The 17,286-nt window shown below is 37.0% G+C and overlaps 1 protein-coding gene across 3 annotated transcripts in view; it reads left to right on the plus strand.

Moving 5' to 3' along the window:
- The first annotated feature begins 1,097 nt into the window (after positions 1–1,097).
- Positions 1,098–17,286, plus strand: part of LOC110462759 (gamma-butyrobetaine dioxygenase-like) — a 32,582-nt gene continuing 16,393 nt past the window's right edge. For 2 of the 3 annotated variants that reach the window (XM_021516907.1, XM_021516905.1), the window contains exons 1-13: positions 1,098–1,315; positions 4,422–4,507; positions 5,101–5,192; positions 6,212–6,339; positions 7,156–7,295; positions 7,623–7,678; positions 7,862–7,937; positions 8,377–8,424; positions 11,178–11,305; positions 11,878–12,009; positions 13,201–13,261; positions 15,660–15,713; positions 16,174–16,242. In XM_021516907.1, the coding sequence (XP_021372582.1) occupies positions 1,234–1,315; positions 4,422–4,507; positions 5,101–5,192; positions 6,212–6,339; positions 7,156–7,295; positions 7,623–7,678; positions 7,862–7,937; positions 8,377–8,424; positions 11,178–11,305; positions 11,878–12,009; positions 13,201–13,261; positions 15,660–15,713; positions 16,174–16,242 (1,152 nt within the window). In that variant the 5' untranslated portion in view covers positions 1,098–1,233. Of the gene's footprint in view, positions 1,316–1,529; positions 1,632–4,421; positions 4,508–5,100; positions 5,193–6,211; positions 6,340–7,155; positions 7,296–7,622; positions 7,679–7,861; positions 7,938–8,376; positions 8,425–11,177; positions 11,306–11,877; positions 12,010–13,200; positions 13,262–15,659; positions 15,714–16,173; positions 16,243–17,286 lie in introns of all 3 variants that reach the window. The other variant, XM_021516906.1, reaches the window with a different exon arrangement.

Here is a 17,286-nt window from a genome sequence, read left to right on the forward strand (position 1 = left end):
TATTTTTTTATATATAATATACTTGAATCTGTTGCTGGGCAAAATCATTCATTTTGAAAACAGGCATTGCCTGAAACGAGAGAAGCGTCTAAATGCTGTTTTTTTTAATCTTATTTTCTAAATAACATTATTTAAAATATTATCTATTTATTCGTTTTATAGCGATAAAGTAATTAATGTAAAATTAATAAAAAGTGAAGAAAAGCATTCGAATGAATTATGCAGCTCAAGAGAAAACACAAATGCATTTGGTACTGTTGCATTTAATTGTCCCGTCTATGGCCTCAGCGTAATGTTGCGGAAAGAGTGAGGCCCAGTAGAGGGACTTTACATTTGAAGATGTATTGTTTATCAAATACAACTGTTATTATCTGTCATTATAAGTTAAGTATATTGGTGATTAAATTCCAATTTTATTTTCCGACATGATATACTTTGCCTGATCCCTCTAAATCGTGTAAGAAGAGAATCACAATAGCTCAAACTATATACTTCCGGTTTGGGTGGAGCGAAGAAAAGACTGAAAATTTGAAAGAAGCTTCAGTTTCTATAATTTTTAATTTCATGAATTTACATAACCACAGAAAAAATTATCAAATAAATAGATATTTTTGAGAATGTGTAGCAAAGCTAAACAATATTGTAAAAATAGGACCGCGGTAACTCTATACTAGCTACTTCCGTGACAAAGGATTTTGCATGTAAGCATAGCATTTCGACGTTACCATGACTTCAATTGTTCGTACATGTTACCGGAAAAGAGCTTCGCTTCTTGCGCCTTCGCTTATGAATAATAAAATGGGGCTCATGCGGGATATTACCTGGTACTCATTGTACGATTAATTTAAATAAATGGCGACTGGTGATATATACAGATTGGATCAAAATATTAAGTGTATGGAACAGCTAATTTCATTTAAGAAATGTCCATAGTGTTTGAGCTTATTTGGGTCTCTGTGAAATACAAACACATTGAAAAAGTTTCAACTGGATCTTCGGGCTGAATTTCACAACGCTAGCAGTAGAAGTAACCTGCTTGTTATACAGACGTTTCGGTTCACTGCGGTTATCAACCCGGATTGCAAGTGTATCGCGTTTATTCAAGTTTTGTTTGTAGACTACCTCAAGTATACACAATCTGCCGGTTTATAGCACGTTGAACCACATAAACATTTAAATGTGTCTGGATGCTGTCGGCTGTCATTTTACAAAAACAAAAATTCGAACAAAAACATGTTTAGAAGCTTGCTGTGTTGTAAACGTTTACTGACGTCTGCTTCAAGATGTACACATGGAGGACTTGGTTTACCTAATGGTACGTAAAGACATTCGCAAAGTTATGATGATACAATGTTACAAGTGTCCAATATATACACAACAGATCAAAACGCAAAGATTTTTTGTTTTTAATTTTGTTTTACGTCCTATTAACAGCTAAGGTCATTTCAGGACTTGTCGTAATGTGTGTAATATATGAATGCATGGTCACATGTCATGGTTTGTTTGTGTATTTGCCTCCTTTCTTAAAGGCTGATGTGATTTCGACTTTAGAGTGCAATGTCACTGAAACACCATGCTGCAAAGGCAAGCCCCAATACACAGCACTTCACGATTTCAGATTTCTGTAAAAGGTATAACAAGTATTGAATCTCTTTTGAAAGATACATATGTAAATATAAAATATATGTAGAAAAAATTGACAAAATGCAAGTTAATTATATAAAACACGAGTTAACTGATAAAATAAGACCTACATTTTGCACTTACGTTTCCACTGTATTGGTTTTTCAGGTGCATGATATATTTATATATTATTGAAGACTAGCCAAATACTGTTGCAAGTGATATATATATACAGTTTAACGTCATATCAACAGCTGAAGTCATTTTTGAGTGTGTTGTGTATTCACAGGATATGTTGTTATACTTACCTCCTTGTAATTGCACGGATCCATGCCGACGTTATAGTGATACATCATTAAAATACCATACCGAAGGCACCCAGCACAGAGGCTATGCCTACCTTCCACACTCTCACTTGTTATCATACTTGTGCTAAACTATTTACAGTCCAAATTGAAAATTGCATGGTACATCGCATAACGTCTAGTAACGTAAACTATTTAGGTAAGTTGTTAGGATAAAAGGGATTCCCCTTTCGTATCCAAACACACTTATACATGTGTATATGTCCGCCATGATTGCTCAGATTCATATTTGTCATCAATATACTGTATACAGACGGACTACACACTATGATAGCTAAAGCGGTACGGACACTGAATACGCTTAGTTATTACGGTTTTATCTAGCGGCTCGCGTAGCTCGAATGGTTAGGCATAAGACAATTGATATAAAGACCGTGAGTTCGATCCCCAGGAGACACAAAGCAATTCCGATTTTTCGGGTGGTCAGTACGAGATTGAGATCGGTTTTGAAGAATTTTTATCGCTCAATCATTATTATCCAATCAAATTACGCGAAATTAATTTGGGTATTTGTTTCCTATTTAGTCATGGCCATTACTCTATAACCCCCCCCCAAAAAAAAAAAATCGTAACGAGTATACAACCTCTCCCCTTTTCTACCCTTACTAATAGTCACACTATACACTTAAAATTATAAAAATCGAATTAAGTGAAAGACATGATGAGGTTTATAAGAAAGAGGACATTGGTAAAGTACAGTCAGCTCCATTTTCAGTGACGAATGATGAGGAGAGGATTACATTGAACAGCATCTGCGTGATTCTAACTACAAACCACTAACACACAGTCCGTCGGATGGGACTATAAATGTTGGCCCGTGTGAGAACTGTCCAATCTCGCACGGAAAAGATCCCTCTGAGATTTTCGAAAAAGAGTAGGGGTGATAACGCCGACACAGAGGATAGGATTAGGTTTATTTTCGGCCGTTAGAACTAGGTTCTCTTTATTAGACATTTAGAAGTACTTCAAAATACACATACCAAAATAAACTCATAGAATAGTAAGGAGCTGGTACCTCACTTCCGGTCCAGGCTTGGTGCTGCTTTACGACAAGTGTAAGGTTGAGGCAAACATTAGGCCAATGAGCCTTCTTACAAAAACTAGACTTATACAATAAATACATATAAGACATCCGGCTCCTGCTCTCCCGGCTCCCTTTCTATTCCTTCACTCCATACTTTATCCCTTCTACTCAATTTCCTGTCTTTTCTTCGTCTGCTGGACAACCGAAGTACTCGGTAGTGAAGCAGACGTAAAACCAATAGATGAATGAATCAATCAAACAAAATCACACGATAGGAGGACAGCGAGGACTACACTAAGTACGTCGTTCCGTGGGCCGCAGCCGCCGTGACAACCTGTCCGCATCTGAAGAGATGTCCGCCCTCAGAGCGTGACCTGGATGGGCAGGACCTTTTGAATCTCAGAGGGCCTGGTACGCGGTATTTACCCCCTCACGTCGACCGAACACCGACCTCGTCAGTGATGGAAGACGAAAATCCAGTGATTAGAAAAAAACAACATTTTTTGAATAAATAGTTAAGTTGCAAGAAAAAACGTTTGGGTTATTAACTGTTTTACCCCGTTTTTTCCTCCGCTTCTTGTATATGTGTGTTTAAGGTAGGGCGTAAGAATTGTACCTGTCAGTATAATGTGACCGGGTGAGGGTCCTGCTGGGTGTCTTCGATATGTTTCAGTGAGGTAGCACTATATAAAGTCGGCATCAGTTCCGCGCTATCACAAGGTGACAAACACGAATATATCGCAGCCTCCCAAAACACACACGCATACACTACATCCATGAATCTTGCACACACGTCCTTAAATGACCATGGCTGTTGATAGGATGTTAAACAATACTAAACCAAACCCATACATTACAGACACTGCATTGAGATACGTCCTTAAATGACCTTAGCTGATAATACACTGTAGCGTACAGTTTGGTTTGGTTTGGGTTTATTTTGTTTAGCGTCCTATTAACAGCTTAGATAATTTAAGGACGTGCCTCCAAGTGTGTATGTGTGTAGGAGACGGGGTATGTTGGTGTATTTGCCTCCTAGTGATAGCGCGGATCTAGTGCCGACTTTATAGTGCTATCCTACTGAAATACCATACCGAAAGCACCCAGCAGAGTAATCCGCCCGCTCACATTATTCAGGCAACAGTGTAACCAGTTGTAACCATTTCCCTAAATGCTGCACTATAAGCAGGAAATAACCACTACTATTTTTAGGAAGTTTAGTTTGAAACTCAAAACAAACTATGGTCCAGCTGGACATGGACTAGAGTGTGAAAACATTTAAAATCAGAGATCAAACATGTGAAGATTTAAATTATATGTAATGATTGATATATTTTCGCGAGTCTTTTCTAGCTAATTTTACGTGTGGAATTTTGTCTGTTTTACCTTGATAAACTCTTTTATTTTAGTGCGAAATATCAAACCAATGCCTTCAGCTGTTTTGAGCCTGGGACGACCTCTTGACGATTGTAAATCGTTTCAAGCAATGGTACATGTATGTAATTACTTTTCATCAATTTAATGTTGACAAAAGTTCGCATTCAAAAATGGTGGGATAAGAGTTAAACGTTTAGTATAAAAACAAGTACTTGTACCCAATGCTCGTACCGCTTCGTTAAAGTTAAAGAAAGTCATTCTATTACAGAATGTGAGTGTAGAGAGGAGTAACTTTGTTTTCGTATTGTTTTACGCGAACATTTCATCAGTTATAGCATGTAACTTTTACCATGGTACGATTCACATGCTTGCTTTGGTCTTGTTTATAGGATTTTAACGTCTTATTACAGTTAAGGTAATTTAATATTGAGAACAGCACCTTTTTGTCACAGCTAAATAAATATTGCATAATATAACAACACTGTCAGATGTAGTTTGAAACCTTAAAAACGAGATGTGTAGGTAGCGTAGCAGATTTATAGCGTGGTAAACCAATTGTGGGGAAAAAACTCCGTATATAGAACTCTGTATAGTCATGTAAAAGAGGACACTAAAATTATCGATTTTTAATACTTACATGACCTGGACTGATAATAAAACGGACGATAACCCCACAATTTAGTGAAATGTTTTATTGATATCTTATTATAGACACATGCGCCGAAATTAGCTGCAAAAACTATCAAAGTCATCGACGCCGGGAAAAAAATGGAGATTACATGGAACAACGGTGAAACATCGAGGTCTGTAACACTATTCGTTTGCAACAAGTGTTTTGATTGGATGCGGACTATGTTCTTATCTGCGGTAGAATCATGATTAATTGTGTTGAGCTCCTCCCATCGCACTTAAGCCGCGCCCCGTGTCTGACCAAAACGATATGGCGTCAAGCTCGCCTCTTAGTGAAACCGTCTGATAGGCTAGCAGGCGACAGAACAGAAAGGACCGATGAAATATATTTGGTGAATAGATTTAAAAGTAAAAAGTAAACATTCCTTGTTCTTATACCTCCATTTATTACTGAAACTTTCGTTCATCCGTGTGTAGGCATCTAGTTAGATCCGAAATCAAATGAAACATTTCACATGTGTCGCACAAAACTCTTCACAGATCTAAACAAATACTCACCGATTTTGTCGATACGCACAGATTGGTAAGCATACTGACATGGAAATGTAAGAATTTGGTCAATAGTAATCCAAATGTGTCGTATAAACTTTGGTAACAGGACGTTCACGAACAATCCAAATATTCCGCCTTGTCAACATACAGATCGAGCGCTCGGCAGTATGGGCGGGACAAATGACCGACTTTTGAAAGCTTCTTTCTGATTGGTCAGTTCGCTGCAGAATGACACGTCGCCAGCACAGGTCACAGAGTACTTTTCTACGTACTTGTAGCAAGTAAATACAATGTTTCTAAACATACTAGCGTAGTATATTTGTTAAAGTGTGTTAGAATGGGGATAGTACGTTGTTTTTCGTGTCTATACTGGCGATGAGAACATGAAATTTGGTTTATCTCTCGACCTATCGGTCTCGAGTTCAAACCAAATTTCATGTTTTAATCGCCAGTATAGCCACTCAAAACAACGCACTATCCCCTAAATAACATATGGAGTTGTCAAGCTTTGTTGTATCCCTATTGCCGATATAAATAATTGTACAAATATGTTTATTGGTAGATATAAAAAAAACTACGAGCAAAGTAAATTTAAATATATGAAGTCATAATCACTGAGAATATATTAATTTTATTCCAGATTTCACGCTGTGTGGCTGAGACATCATTGTAGATGTGTCGAATGTTACTGCCCATCAAGTAATCAGCGATCATTACACTTCGACGAGCTGCCACTGGAAGTTCTCATACTGAAGGCCACACTATCAGGTAGCACAAAAATGTGCAATTGTGAAAACAATATTTCAATAATTGCTATGTTATCTGAAAAGAAAATTAAGAGACCAGGGCCGCTTTCGGTTATTGCTATCTAAACAGTTTAACCGGTTGGACAAGAGTTGTTCGTTTATGAAATAATGTCGGACCTAGTAATATGATGCTGTTTTCATGCGAACCTTTACAAAGCCCTGCAAAGACCTGCAAAAATATTTGTAGGTCTGCAAACATACCAGAAAATGTTACAATTAGAAAACAGGCCAACCGTTTATTCCACATAAAAGAACAGGCCCCATATTCAGTTGTATTATGTTGAACGTCTTAAAACAGGCTAGAATAGACCTGCTTTATCTCACTGCGTGTCGTAAAGGGAGACCATAAACGTTAATCATTTGCCCCAAAGTTATAACCTTATTGTCATGTATGTGATCAGTCATTTACAGTCAAACATTTATGATTGAATGCGCTGATTTCAAACAAATACGTAACAGATTCTATAATATACCGTCTGTGAAAAGTTTACTTGATACAGTTTCTGTGTAATCAAAATATGAATATCTACACTGAATTAATTTTTATCATATAAATAATATCTTACAACCAATTCGTTTCCTGTTGATGTACGTTTTACGTTTTTACGCCTTTACACTTTATTTCACGTTTTATGTATTCATTTTTGTGAATGTCTATTTTTACAGTGCTGTGTTTGCCCCATATGACTTCATTGTCGCCGGGTCGTAAAGCCATACAAAAAGAACACTTTACCCCAATCTTTATATATATATATCTAACACACCTGCGGCGTTTCAGACAGTGCCACAGTTCAAATACAATGGAACGATAACAGTCACATTGGGGAATTTACGCCGGCATTCCTGCAGAAATACTGTTACTCTCAGAGCAGTTTGGAAAAGAAAAAGAATTCTCTGAAAACATCCTTATATACCAAGGTACATTTATCTTATATTGTTTTGTTTTTTTTATAATTTGTTTATCTTATATTATAACCTACATGCAATATTCAATAATGTGAAGTCCCCTTTGCAGATTGTAAACTACAATCAAGTCTATTTTCATATTATTTTTTTAAACCTTCTGTTCATGAGAGAAAGGGGAGGCCTGTGTTGATGATCGTTTATCATATATTTGATATCAGATCAAGAAGCAATCGAATTCGGCAACATTCATAGCTTATGAAAGCCCCTCCTTTTTATCATATGTATTACATTACGCGTTTAGAAATGGCTAAATGTAAAGGTAATTTTTTATACCTGCAGCCTTGTGTCCCCAGTGTTATGTGGCAGGACTTGGAGGAGGAAAGCTACGTACACAAGTAGGTATACGTCTATTATATAAATATTTGTAATAATGCTGACATTGTTCTCTGCCATTGTGCCTCTTGATATACACCTGACTAAGGTGAGGATTGTTCTCATAGCAACAATCGATGTAATTCGGTAAATATATCATTAGCGACCTATAGGAATAATCAACGTCCTCTGTCTGTTTGTACCAGGTGGCTGAGTGATATCAACGAGCACGGGCTAAGTTTGGTCAAAGGCGCACCAAACACAATCGATTTGATGTTGGAGGTATGCAAGAGTTCTGATGTTTCTCGTGTATATTTTTAAAATACATTCCAGTGTCATTTGTATATATGATCAAAATATTATCTTGCTTTAGGGGATTAGATATCATGTAGAATATACTTTGAATCTGATGCCATGTGTAATAAGTTGTTTTACACGAGTTTTATTTACATGTAACCTAGTGCTATTCCGATTGGTTGACTCATACGGTGTCTTAACGCGAATAACGTATATATACAATATGAAACAATCTATGGTAATTAACAAATATCAAATATATATTCACAGCAACAATATCACAGATTGGAATTTAAAACAATAAAGTATCATCATTCGTTAATAAGCACAATATATGAATTGTTAAAGAGAATATCGACCTGTCAATTAAATAAAACTTTATTTCTTCATCGCCTAAATAGTTAGCTTTGTTTTATTTTTTCAGTGCATACCAAGACACGTAGCACCCCTGGTCAATAGCACGTATGGAAAGGTAAGCTATCAAATACAGTCTCTGTACTATTAAACTTAAAGCAGGTTTGACATCATAATTTAGTTTGATTCGATTTGTGATTCTTTTAACATTATTAAACAAAAACTTTGCATTGTAAACTTCCAGATTCTGTTTACTGATTTGGCGGACATTTCCTGGCCTCTAATAGGTTGAAATTTTGTATTGACAAATTTGCTAAAATTAAGTTTGTATGTGTATATTGGTTTAGTTTGGTTTTATTTTATTTAACGTCCTATCAACATCTCAGGTCATCTTGTGTATGCCTGCATGTTTGTATGTGTGCTGGAGACTGCGAACAACTTCCGTTAACATCTTTTACATCATTTAAGGACGTGTGGTTTTTGGGACTTTTGGAATGATCCCCATTGCAATCAGTGCTTTTAAGTCCCCTACAGGTGAAACCGAGGAGGGGGGAACTCTCCGTCCGTCTGTGTACCAATGTTTGTCAGCGGTTTAGTGGCTTCATTCCTTGATCAAACTTCACACAATTACAAAGGACTATTATATCTCGGACAGGTTTGAGTTTTAGGGTTGTTAGGTCAAGGTCAAGGTCACCGTTACTATTTTCAGAAGTTCTTGTTTTCTACAATTCCTCTGTCACAATACTAACATTACAATTTCTTGTATTATTATTACATTAAAATCAGTTACAAGCTAATTGTATACTTTTCATTTTCCCAAATTAACAACAAAGGGCACCATTTTTATAAATCATTACAGTGTAATAGCTAACGGGGGCCGGTAGGGGACATGTATTGCTTTAGCAATACTCAGTATGCTTGTTTGAAATTGCGCTTTCTCGCTAATAATGCCAAACACAGTGACAAAGGAGTGTTGACTTACAGTCAAAATCATTTCAAGTGAATTTTCTAATGACTACAGACATGTAGGTCTGAGATCAAAATTGGAAAAACTGTCACGAACTGAATGTTGTGAGAGGTAACTAACGTAGTCCTTCACACCTTGCAGAATGAGAGATTGACTTTTATGGACTCTATTTAGTCTCTCTACTTCCTTACAACCATTCTGTTTCCTAGCGCCTGCCTCTACAATACCTCGTTTTTTGCCTTAAATCGCTGAATGCTACAAAGCTACAAACAGGGGCGCCAAGACAAGAATATTGAAACATTAAGACCAGCCTCATTTCATAGCATGCCAAGAACCATTTAAAGTAAAATAACCTTACAAGATTGCGTCGACCTTCTGCCAACTCGAGAACAATCCTATAATAACGTTACATGGCTTAAATCCTTTTCGAAACAATATCTGTCTCTACAATTTTTATACTATCTGAAAGCTATTGATCTATTTTTTCAAAAAAAATGAGTCACTAAAGCCACTTTTAATATTCAAGTTGACGGTAGTCTTTACCTTTACATATGTTCGATGTCATTTTTATTTTGCAAATGTTTTTGTCGATCAATTGTTGGCCATAATGACCTCTCCTGTGTTGATCGGCCGTTAAGCATGTGATAATAATAGAGTAAATACCTTCATTAACCCGTGCAGGTATTGGGAGATAAAAGACCTGCTATATCCCACTGCATGATCGTAAAAGGCGGATATTGTGTCCTCTGTGAATTGTTAAAAACGAACAAACTAATTCTCATAGTGAAGAAAGCATTTATATATGCTCCCATGTCTGGTAGTACAACAATAAGATGAAGCTGTGCTCAAAGGGGTTGTTTGTTTACCTAAGCCGGAAGTTAGAGGCCGGATGTCCGGTCATACTAAATCGTGACACGACAGCACATAGAGCAAAGCAGCGCCACAAAGTACTGCTAGAGTGGAATCTTTTCCACATTAGCTTAGAGTTATTTTGGAACTAGATCATCGCAGATGGTTTTTGCTGTTCTGAAACATAACACACTTTGTCAGTGTCATACTTGTGCATTGGGAGACACCGCCAGGAATACAAAAGAAGTTAGAAAAGGAAGAAGACCAAGAAGATAGGAAACGAAAAAGATCACAAGTGTTGCAATGTGGGCAGCAGATCATTTTGGTCTCTTCCATGTCGTCTTCGTAGAAGACGCAGAAGAAAACCCCGATTCTGCAGGGGACCAACATTAGTCGTCTTTTACGATAAACAGGAGCATGTATTGAAAATGCCTTGTTCGATATATGACCGCCCAAAAACTAGCCTCACTTTGTCTATACCACGAACTGAACATTCCTATGAAGTTTCATTGAAATCCTGGTTCACTAGTTGTCAGTCTGTGTTTGGTGACTCTGGCATGGTATTTCAGTGAGATAGCACTTTAAAGTCGGTTTTAGATCCGCGCTATGTACTCAACATACTCTGCCTGACTATGCACATACACGCATACACAAAACACATAGAAGCACGTGCTGATATAACCTTAGCTGTTGATAGGACGTTTAACCCTTAATAACCAACTAACCTAGCAAGACACCGAATCACATTTTCTTTTCAAGACGGCTTCAATGAGAACCATCTTTGATTTCCCGACTGGCACCAAAGACGGCCAGACTTTATCAGGACCATGTTCTGCAGATTGAGATGAATTTTACTGCAGTAGCTTCATTATAACTTGATGTTAAGTTCAAAATATTTCTTTTAAGATTATAACAGTGGAGGCAATATGGATACTGACCTACCTGATAAATCCCTTAGGTAGTATTTGAGTTAAAACTAACACACAACGGACGACATAAATAGCATAAGGTTACTTAGCCCTTTAGACTTAACAAATTCGTTTCCCTTTTTTTAGATTTATAATGCGATTGTCGAAGAAGCAAATCCCATCAATTTATCTTGTTCGAGGAAAAAGCTACAATACCATATGGACATGGTCTACTACGAGTCAACACCCGGGATACAGTTTCTACATTGCATCAGGTAACTAACAGTTTTCCTTTTTTGGTGGCCACGGTGGCCAAGTGGTTAAGGCGTCTGACATACTGCTACCGCTAGCCCTTTACCACTAGGTTCGAGGCCTACGTTGGGCAGTCGCCAGGTACTGGCCGCAAGTTGGTGTCTTTTCTCCGGGAACTCCCGCTCTCATTCACCACCAAAGCTTGGCACTTCCTTAAATTACCATAGCTGTAAATAGGACGTAAAACACAATCGAACAGAACTTGGTTGTTTGAAGTGATAACTTGAAAACAGACTATTACTTTGGTGTGTCCTTCATTACTAATTTTTTCTGTTGGAATTATTACTGACGTCGAAGAAGAAATATGGACATTTTCTTTGTCATACTTCAACATCGTGTTTAGGCACTGGTGCAATAATATATGACCAACCTCGATGAAAATTGCTATCAGTGCTTCTGTATGTGCTCGTTAAACTCATCGCATTGTTCAATTCAGAGTTACAGTTTCAATTCCTCGGCAGCATATAACTATTCAATAACGAATCAAAGGATACAACAATGATTCATCTGTTATTTTTTAACCTACTATTTTTAGATTTGATGAAAGCCTTGTAGGAGGGGAAACCGTCTTCGTGGACATGTTCGCGATATGTGAGGAATTTAGACGGACGAACCCATTAGAGTTTGAGATTCTTTGCTCTTTTCCAACTGCGTTTGAAGTATCAAGGTAAGTTGTACATGGTCGAGACAAACTGTTAATTTCACACTGCCATGTTCGCTTTAACATTGAGTCAATGGAAAGGTGATACATTCATTAGAGTGTGAAAGTGCCTAGGGTCACCCTCGGATTCGCCTCGGGTATTAGTGATACCCTCGGGGTGACCTTAGACACTAACACACTATAATGAATGTAGTATTTATATAATTTGACACCAAAAAGCAATCTTCAATAAGTTTCATTTGTATTGTTCCACGGCTAGTCGACAACTTAAGGATGTACTCTTCTGTTCAATTATCAATTTTAAAAGATGCTTTTTAAAGCCGTAAAAAAGTCTGCTTATTGTTTCCAGAAAATAATTTACAATTGTATAAACATTCATACATTTTTTTAGCATAAATTTGCGAAAACCCAAATCCGTGCTGTTACAAGGAGGCAATTACACCACAATTCCCTGCCTCAGGCACTTATGTAAGCATTAATCACACACATGGAGGAACGTTCTCAAATCGCCTTTGTTATTGATAGGACGTTAAACCCTATACAACCAACCAACCAGTCAAAAACTAATTTCACCAAAACTAAAATTGGATGTTTCGTTGATATCTTTAACAAAACAGCATGAAAACATATTGTTTTACATTTTCTATTCTGCCATTAACTCCCTTTCAAAACATACGATAAAGAAAACAAACTTAAAATCAGATTTTTTTTAATTTCTCCGAGGACTAAATCTTTACGTTGTTACGGACCAAACAAAACTAAAAATACACGTTTACATGAGGGAATACATCAGACATAAGTTAAAAGGAAAAAGAAGCAAATATATATAAATAAACTATGCATAGTATACAAAGATTTGTTTCAGACAAAATGAATATAAAAAATCCTGTACAGAACACACCAAACCCTGAAGGTACATATGTAGTAGTTTTGAGTCATTTATTATTTCAAATGTATAAATGCAGAGAATTATTCGAAGCGGCTTTTTGAAAAGAGAAGAAAAGGACTCCCTAAATGCAATTAGTGTACATGGAGGTCTGCATTTACATAAACATAGTTTAGAAATATTTTTTCTGGTAAACATTGCATTTAGAACTTCGTGAAGTAAGAGTTTGAGTGCAACATTCCCGGAAGGAACAAATGTTCAAAAAATGAAATATTGACTTGATTTAGTTAAAAGAAACTGTTTCATTTCAGCGATACCCCAGTTAACTTGCTGATAATGAGGCCAGTAATCAACCTTAATAGAGAAAAAGAGGTGGGATTTTTTATACTTTATTTTGACAGTATTTTTAGCAACAACAGTTGTATTCGTTATCATGCGATTTGGCGAAGTAAAAAGACGTTAAAGAAAACATAATGATTAGATTTTTCTTAATTTTTCACTTGTATTAATGAGACACGGTAGTCCAGTGATAGGACGCCGGACTCGTGACCAAAGGGTTGCGGGTTCGAGTCACGGCACAGCACTGTGTTGTATTCTTTAGGAAGATACTTTACTCCGCTTGTTTCAGTCTACTCAGCTATAAATGAGTACGTGGTTGTGCAGTGCTAGAATTGTTGAATGCTAGCTGTGAGCGCCGAAATGGCAGCACTGGCTGTATGCTCCCTAGGGTTTGAGAAAGATATTGGCTGGGTGCAAAGGCCCTATAACCACGGATAATAATTTGTGAACCGCTTTGAGACGACCTACGAACTAGGTTGTGATAAAGCGGTATGTAAGAACCTCAAATTATTATTAATTATTATCATTATTATTAGGGTTTGTATTGGAACCAGATCATTTTGTGATTTTGAAATGGGGGAGTAGTGTGGCAGGTTTGAATTGTACATAGGATTACGGGTCGCCTTCTAGCTTCGAGCTAGAGGGAACTCCCCTTTAGCTCAATGGTAGATCGTCCGACTAGGAAACTGAAGTTCGAGGGTTCGATCCTCGGTGGAAGCACACTATTATCTTTCCTGTTACAAATGGTATGCGTGGCCCTACCTGTGGTAACAGGGAGTAAGAACCTTGGTTGTGGTGTTCAAGGGCGAACATATTTAAAATGGGGGAGTAGTGTGGTAGATTTGAATTGTACATAGGATTACGGGTCGCCTTCTAGCTTCGAGTTAGAGGGAATTTTCTCTTTAGCTCAGTGGTAGAGCGTCCGTCTAGGAACCTGGAGACCGAGGGTTCGATACCCGGTGGAAGCACACTATTCTCTTTCCTGTTATAATAGTTACAATATGCTTTTCATACTTACTGATTGTTTGGAATACGTGATGTTTGAATCGTACATGCCCGACGCAGACGACCTTTGACCCTGTCGTCAATCGGTTATTCACTATATTGTTGACGGGTTGTCCTCGACGCAAGTAATACAATGCTCTGTTCGAAAGTTTATTTATTCTTTTAATTTTAATTATGTTTAAACCCCTTTAAAAATAATTGATGTAACATTTATACCAGGTAAAGGGAAATAACTCCTTTAACAAAAACAATGTAGCGCCTGAGTGTCTATCAATGCATCGACAGAGCAATAATATCAAACAATTAGCAGTGAGACACCTGCATATATTTGCGATATTTGTATTTCAAATAAAACGAACTGACTTTTCATCGGATATGTTTCGTTTCAGGTAGTACCTCCTTCACATATAAACATGTTTCACGATTTCAATCCGCGGTTTCATACCGACAATTTAGCAAAATTCTCAATCCGATTCTTTGTTTTACCCTTACACGTGTTTGTCTTTGTAGATAATAGTTATATAACAGGAAAGTGAGTAGTATGTTTCCACTTTGCATCGAACCAACGAAGACTTGATCACTATGACCTTTGCAGTACCTTAACTGTCGAACAATTTCAAAATAAATGCATTGTCTGTTTATGTGTTGTCAACTTGTCAAAATTCCCGATTCTGCAAGGGATTCCAAGTTAGTCAGCTTGTAAGAAATACAGTTCTTTTCCGGAACCTGCAATTGTAATTTGAAATACCTCGAACAGGTGTTGCCCTTCGGAAGTGCGCGTGCATCATATCTTCCAAAATGTGGTCTGGTTTGGTTTGGTTTAATATTGTTTCACTGCCACTAACATACTGCCGAAGACACACAGCAGGACATCCCCACCCGGTCATATTATACTGACAACAGGCGAACAAGTCGTCCCACTCCTAAATTGCTGAGCGTAAAGCAGGAGTATAAACTAACATTTTTACAGACTCTGGTATGTCTCAGCCAGGGGACAGAGACCCAAAGCGTTCCTCACAGGGGCGAACGCTCAACTAAAGGCCAAAAGTGAGGCATTGTCAGGGGAGACATTAGGAAGAAGAAAGTTGTTTAGAAAGAAGGAAAAGATTAGATCTCAAATTTAGTCGCCTCTTACGATCGTGCAATGGGGGCAGCAGGTACAAATATTACGCCCTACCTGCAGGAATGCTACGCAAGGAGGCAAATACATCAACATATTGCCTCCAGCATACATAAAACGGAAATCCAAGCACCGTTGCTAAATCGTTTACAGGAACAGGTTACTTAGACCAGATGAAAATTCCATAACAAGAGAATGATGAATACTTTAGTTTACATAGAGTGAAAGACAATTCAATTGTTTTGTTTTTAAAATGATCTATTTACATTTTGGACGCAATATATGTATTTGTCATTTTGCTTGCAGATTATCGGGGTATATTGGAGCCCAATGGCGTCCAGTGAATTGCAGATTGCAGAGGCAAGAATTTAATCGCCACCAGTTCTATTCCATAGTTTTGTTCTTTTTTTTGTAACATCAAAATTATTAAATGTTTAAATTAGTTTGTATCATTAGTTACATTAAAAGATAAAGCTTAGTTGGAATATTATTCATACGTAGATAGATTTTTTTATCCATAACTATTAAGGTTATTTTTAACTACTAGCATGTGTCATAATGGAAATTTCATATGTCAGTCAAACCGGCTTGAGACACTTACTGAACTCTATTAAGTGAACACATTTTAATATTGCTTTGCAGTCATTTTTGTTAATTGAACCTAGATAAAGGAATCGCCTGGTATAACAGACATCTTTATTGACTAATTTTCCAACGATTAAAAATTTGTTCTCTTGTTTTTATGACCAGCAGCTAATTTCAAGGATCAGCAGTGATTGCATTCATAGAAATAATCTGAGATACACATTTTCCCTTTAAGGAAGACGTGCTGGATTATTGCAGAGCGAAACAGTTATTTGCAAGAGCCATCTCCAACTTTCACATCCAAGTTAGTATTATTTTCAAAATTACAATTTATTTTACCTTATTCACACATTATCGTTTTACGTCCTACTAGGTAGTTAAAAGAATGGGCTTGTTATATCCCGTTTCATGTACGTAATGTTAGCACCTGCAGAATGCAGTGTTTGTTTTCTTCAGTGTCTTCTATTAAAAACATTATTGAAGAAACTAGCAATACCGTAGGAGGCAACTAATGTGGATTGCACTGCAGAATTATAATCGTTTCTTGCCTTTTACTTTGGAGTACAAAGCGTCCAAATAAATATGTTGCATCCATGACAACTGCTGCCATCTTTAAACTTAGGGCAACCTATAGTTATCATGGTTTCCGTCCCCTGTCAGTCCGCGCTTGGTTTCAGGAAATTAATTCGTAAACCGAAAGACTTATCTTTCTGAAATTTGACATGGTGATAAAATGTTAAATGTAGATGTGCAATAGGAGTTTAAAAACTTGCTAAGTTCACTGTTAACAAAGTACATGTAGACCGTGAGGGGTACGATCCTAATCTTAGAATCCAAAAGATTTTTTTGATTTTTTTGAATTTGGCATGTTGATATAATGTGATTTGGGGAAATGCAATGGAGGTTTTAAAAGTTTAAGGTTAAGGTAAATGTTAACAAAATTAGACTGGGGGCATTAAGACACATTGCGGGACCATTGTTCTAGTTTCTCTCTTTTGCCTAACAATCTCTTTATTTACCAGCGCCTTCCATAGCAATACGTTGAACGTTGAGAATGGTAGTTACTATTCCCATCTAAAGGTTCAGTATTAAGGATAATCGCAACAAATGGTTTACCTGTTGTCAGTAAAATATGACTGGTGGAATATTGTGCTAGAACTTGCAGCATGGTCTATCAATGACGTAACTCTAAAAGTCGATAGCAGTATGACGTTGAACTTAACCAAACTGCACAATCTATTATAGAAACATTTTGAATACAATTGATTCATTACTGTACTTAATGCAGTTAAGACTGGAAAGTATCAATTTTATTGCAAATATGAATAAACTGACAATACAGTCATCA

This window comes from Mizuhopecten yessoensis, unplaced genomic scaffold (genome assembly GCF_002113885.1).
Source record: "Mizuhopecten yessoensis strain PY_sf001 unplaced genomic scaffold, ASM211388v2 scaffold10829, whole genome shotgun sequence".
Classification (NCBI taxonomy): Eukaryota; Metazoa; Mollusca; class Bivalvia; order Pectinida; family Pectinidae; genus Mizuhopecten; species Mizuhopecten yessoensis.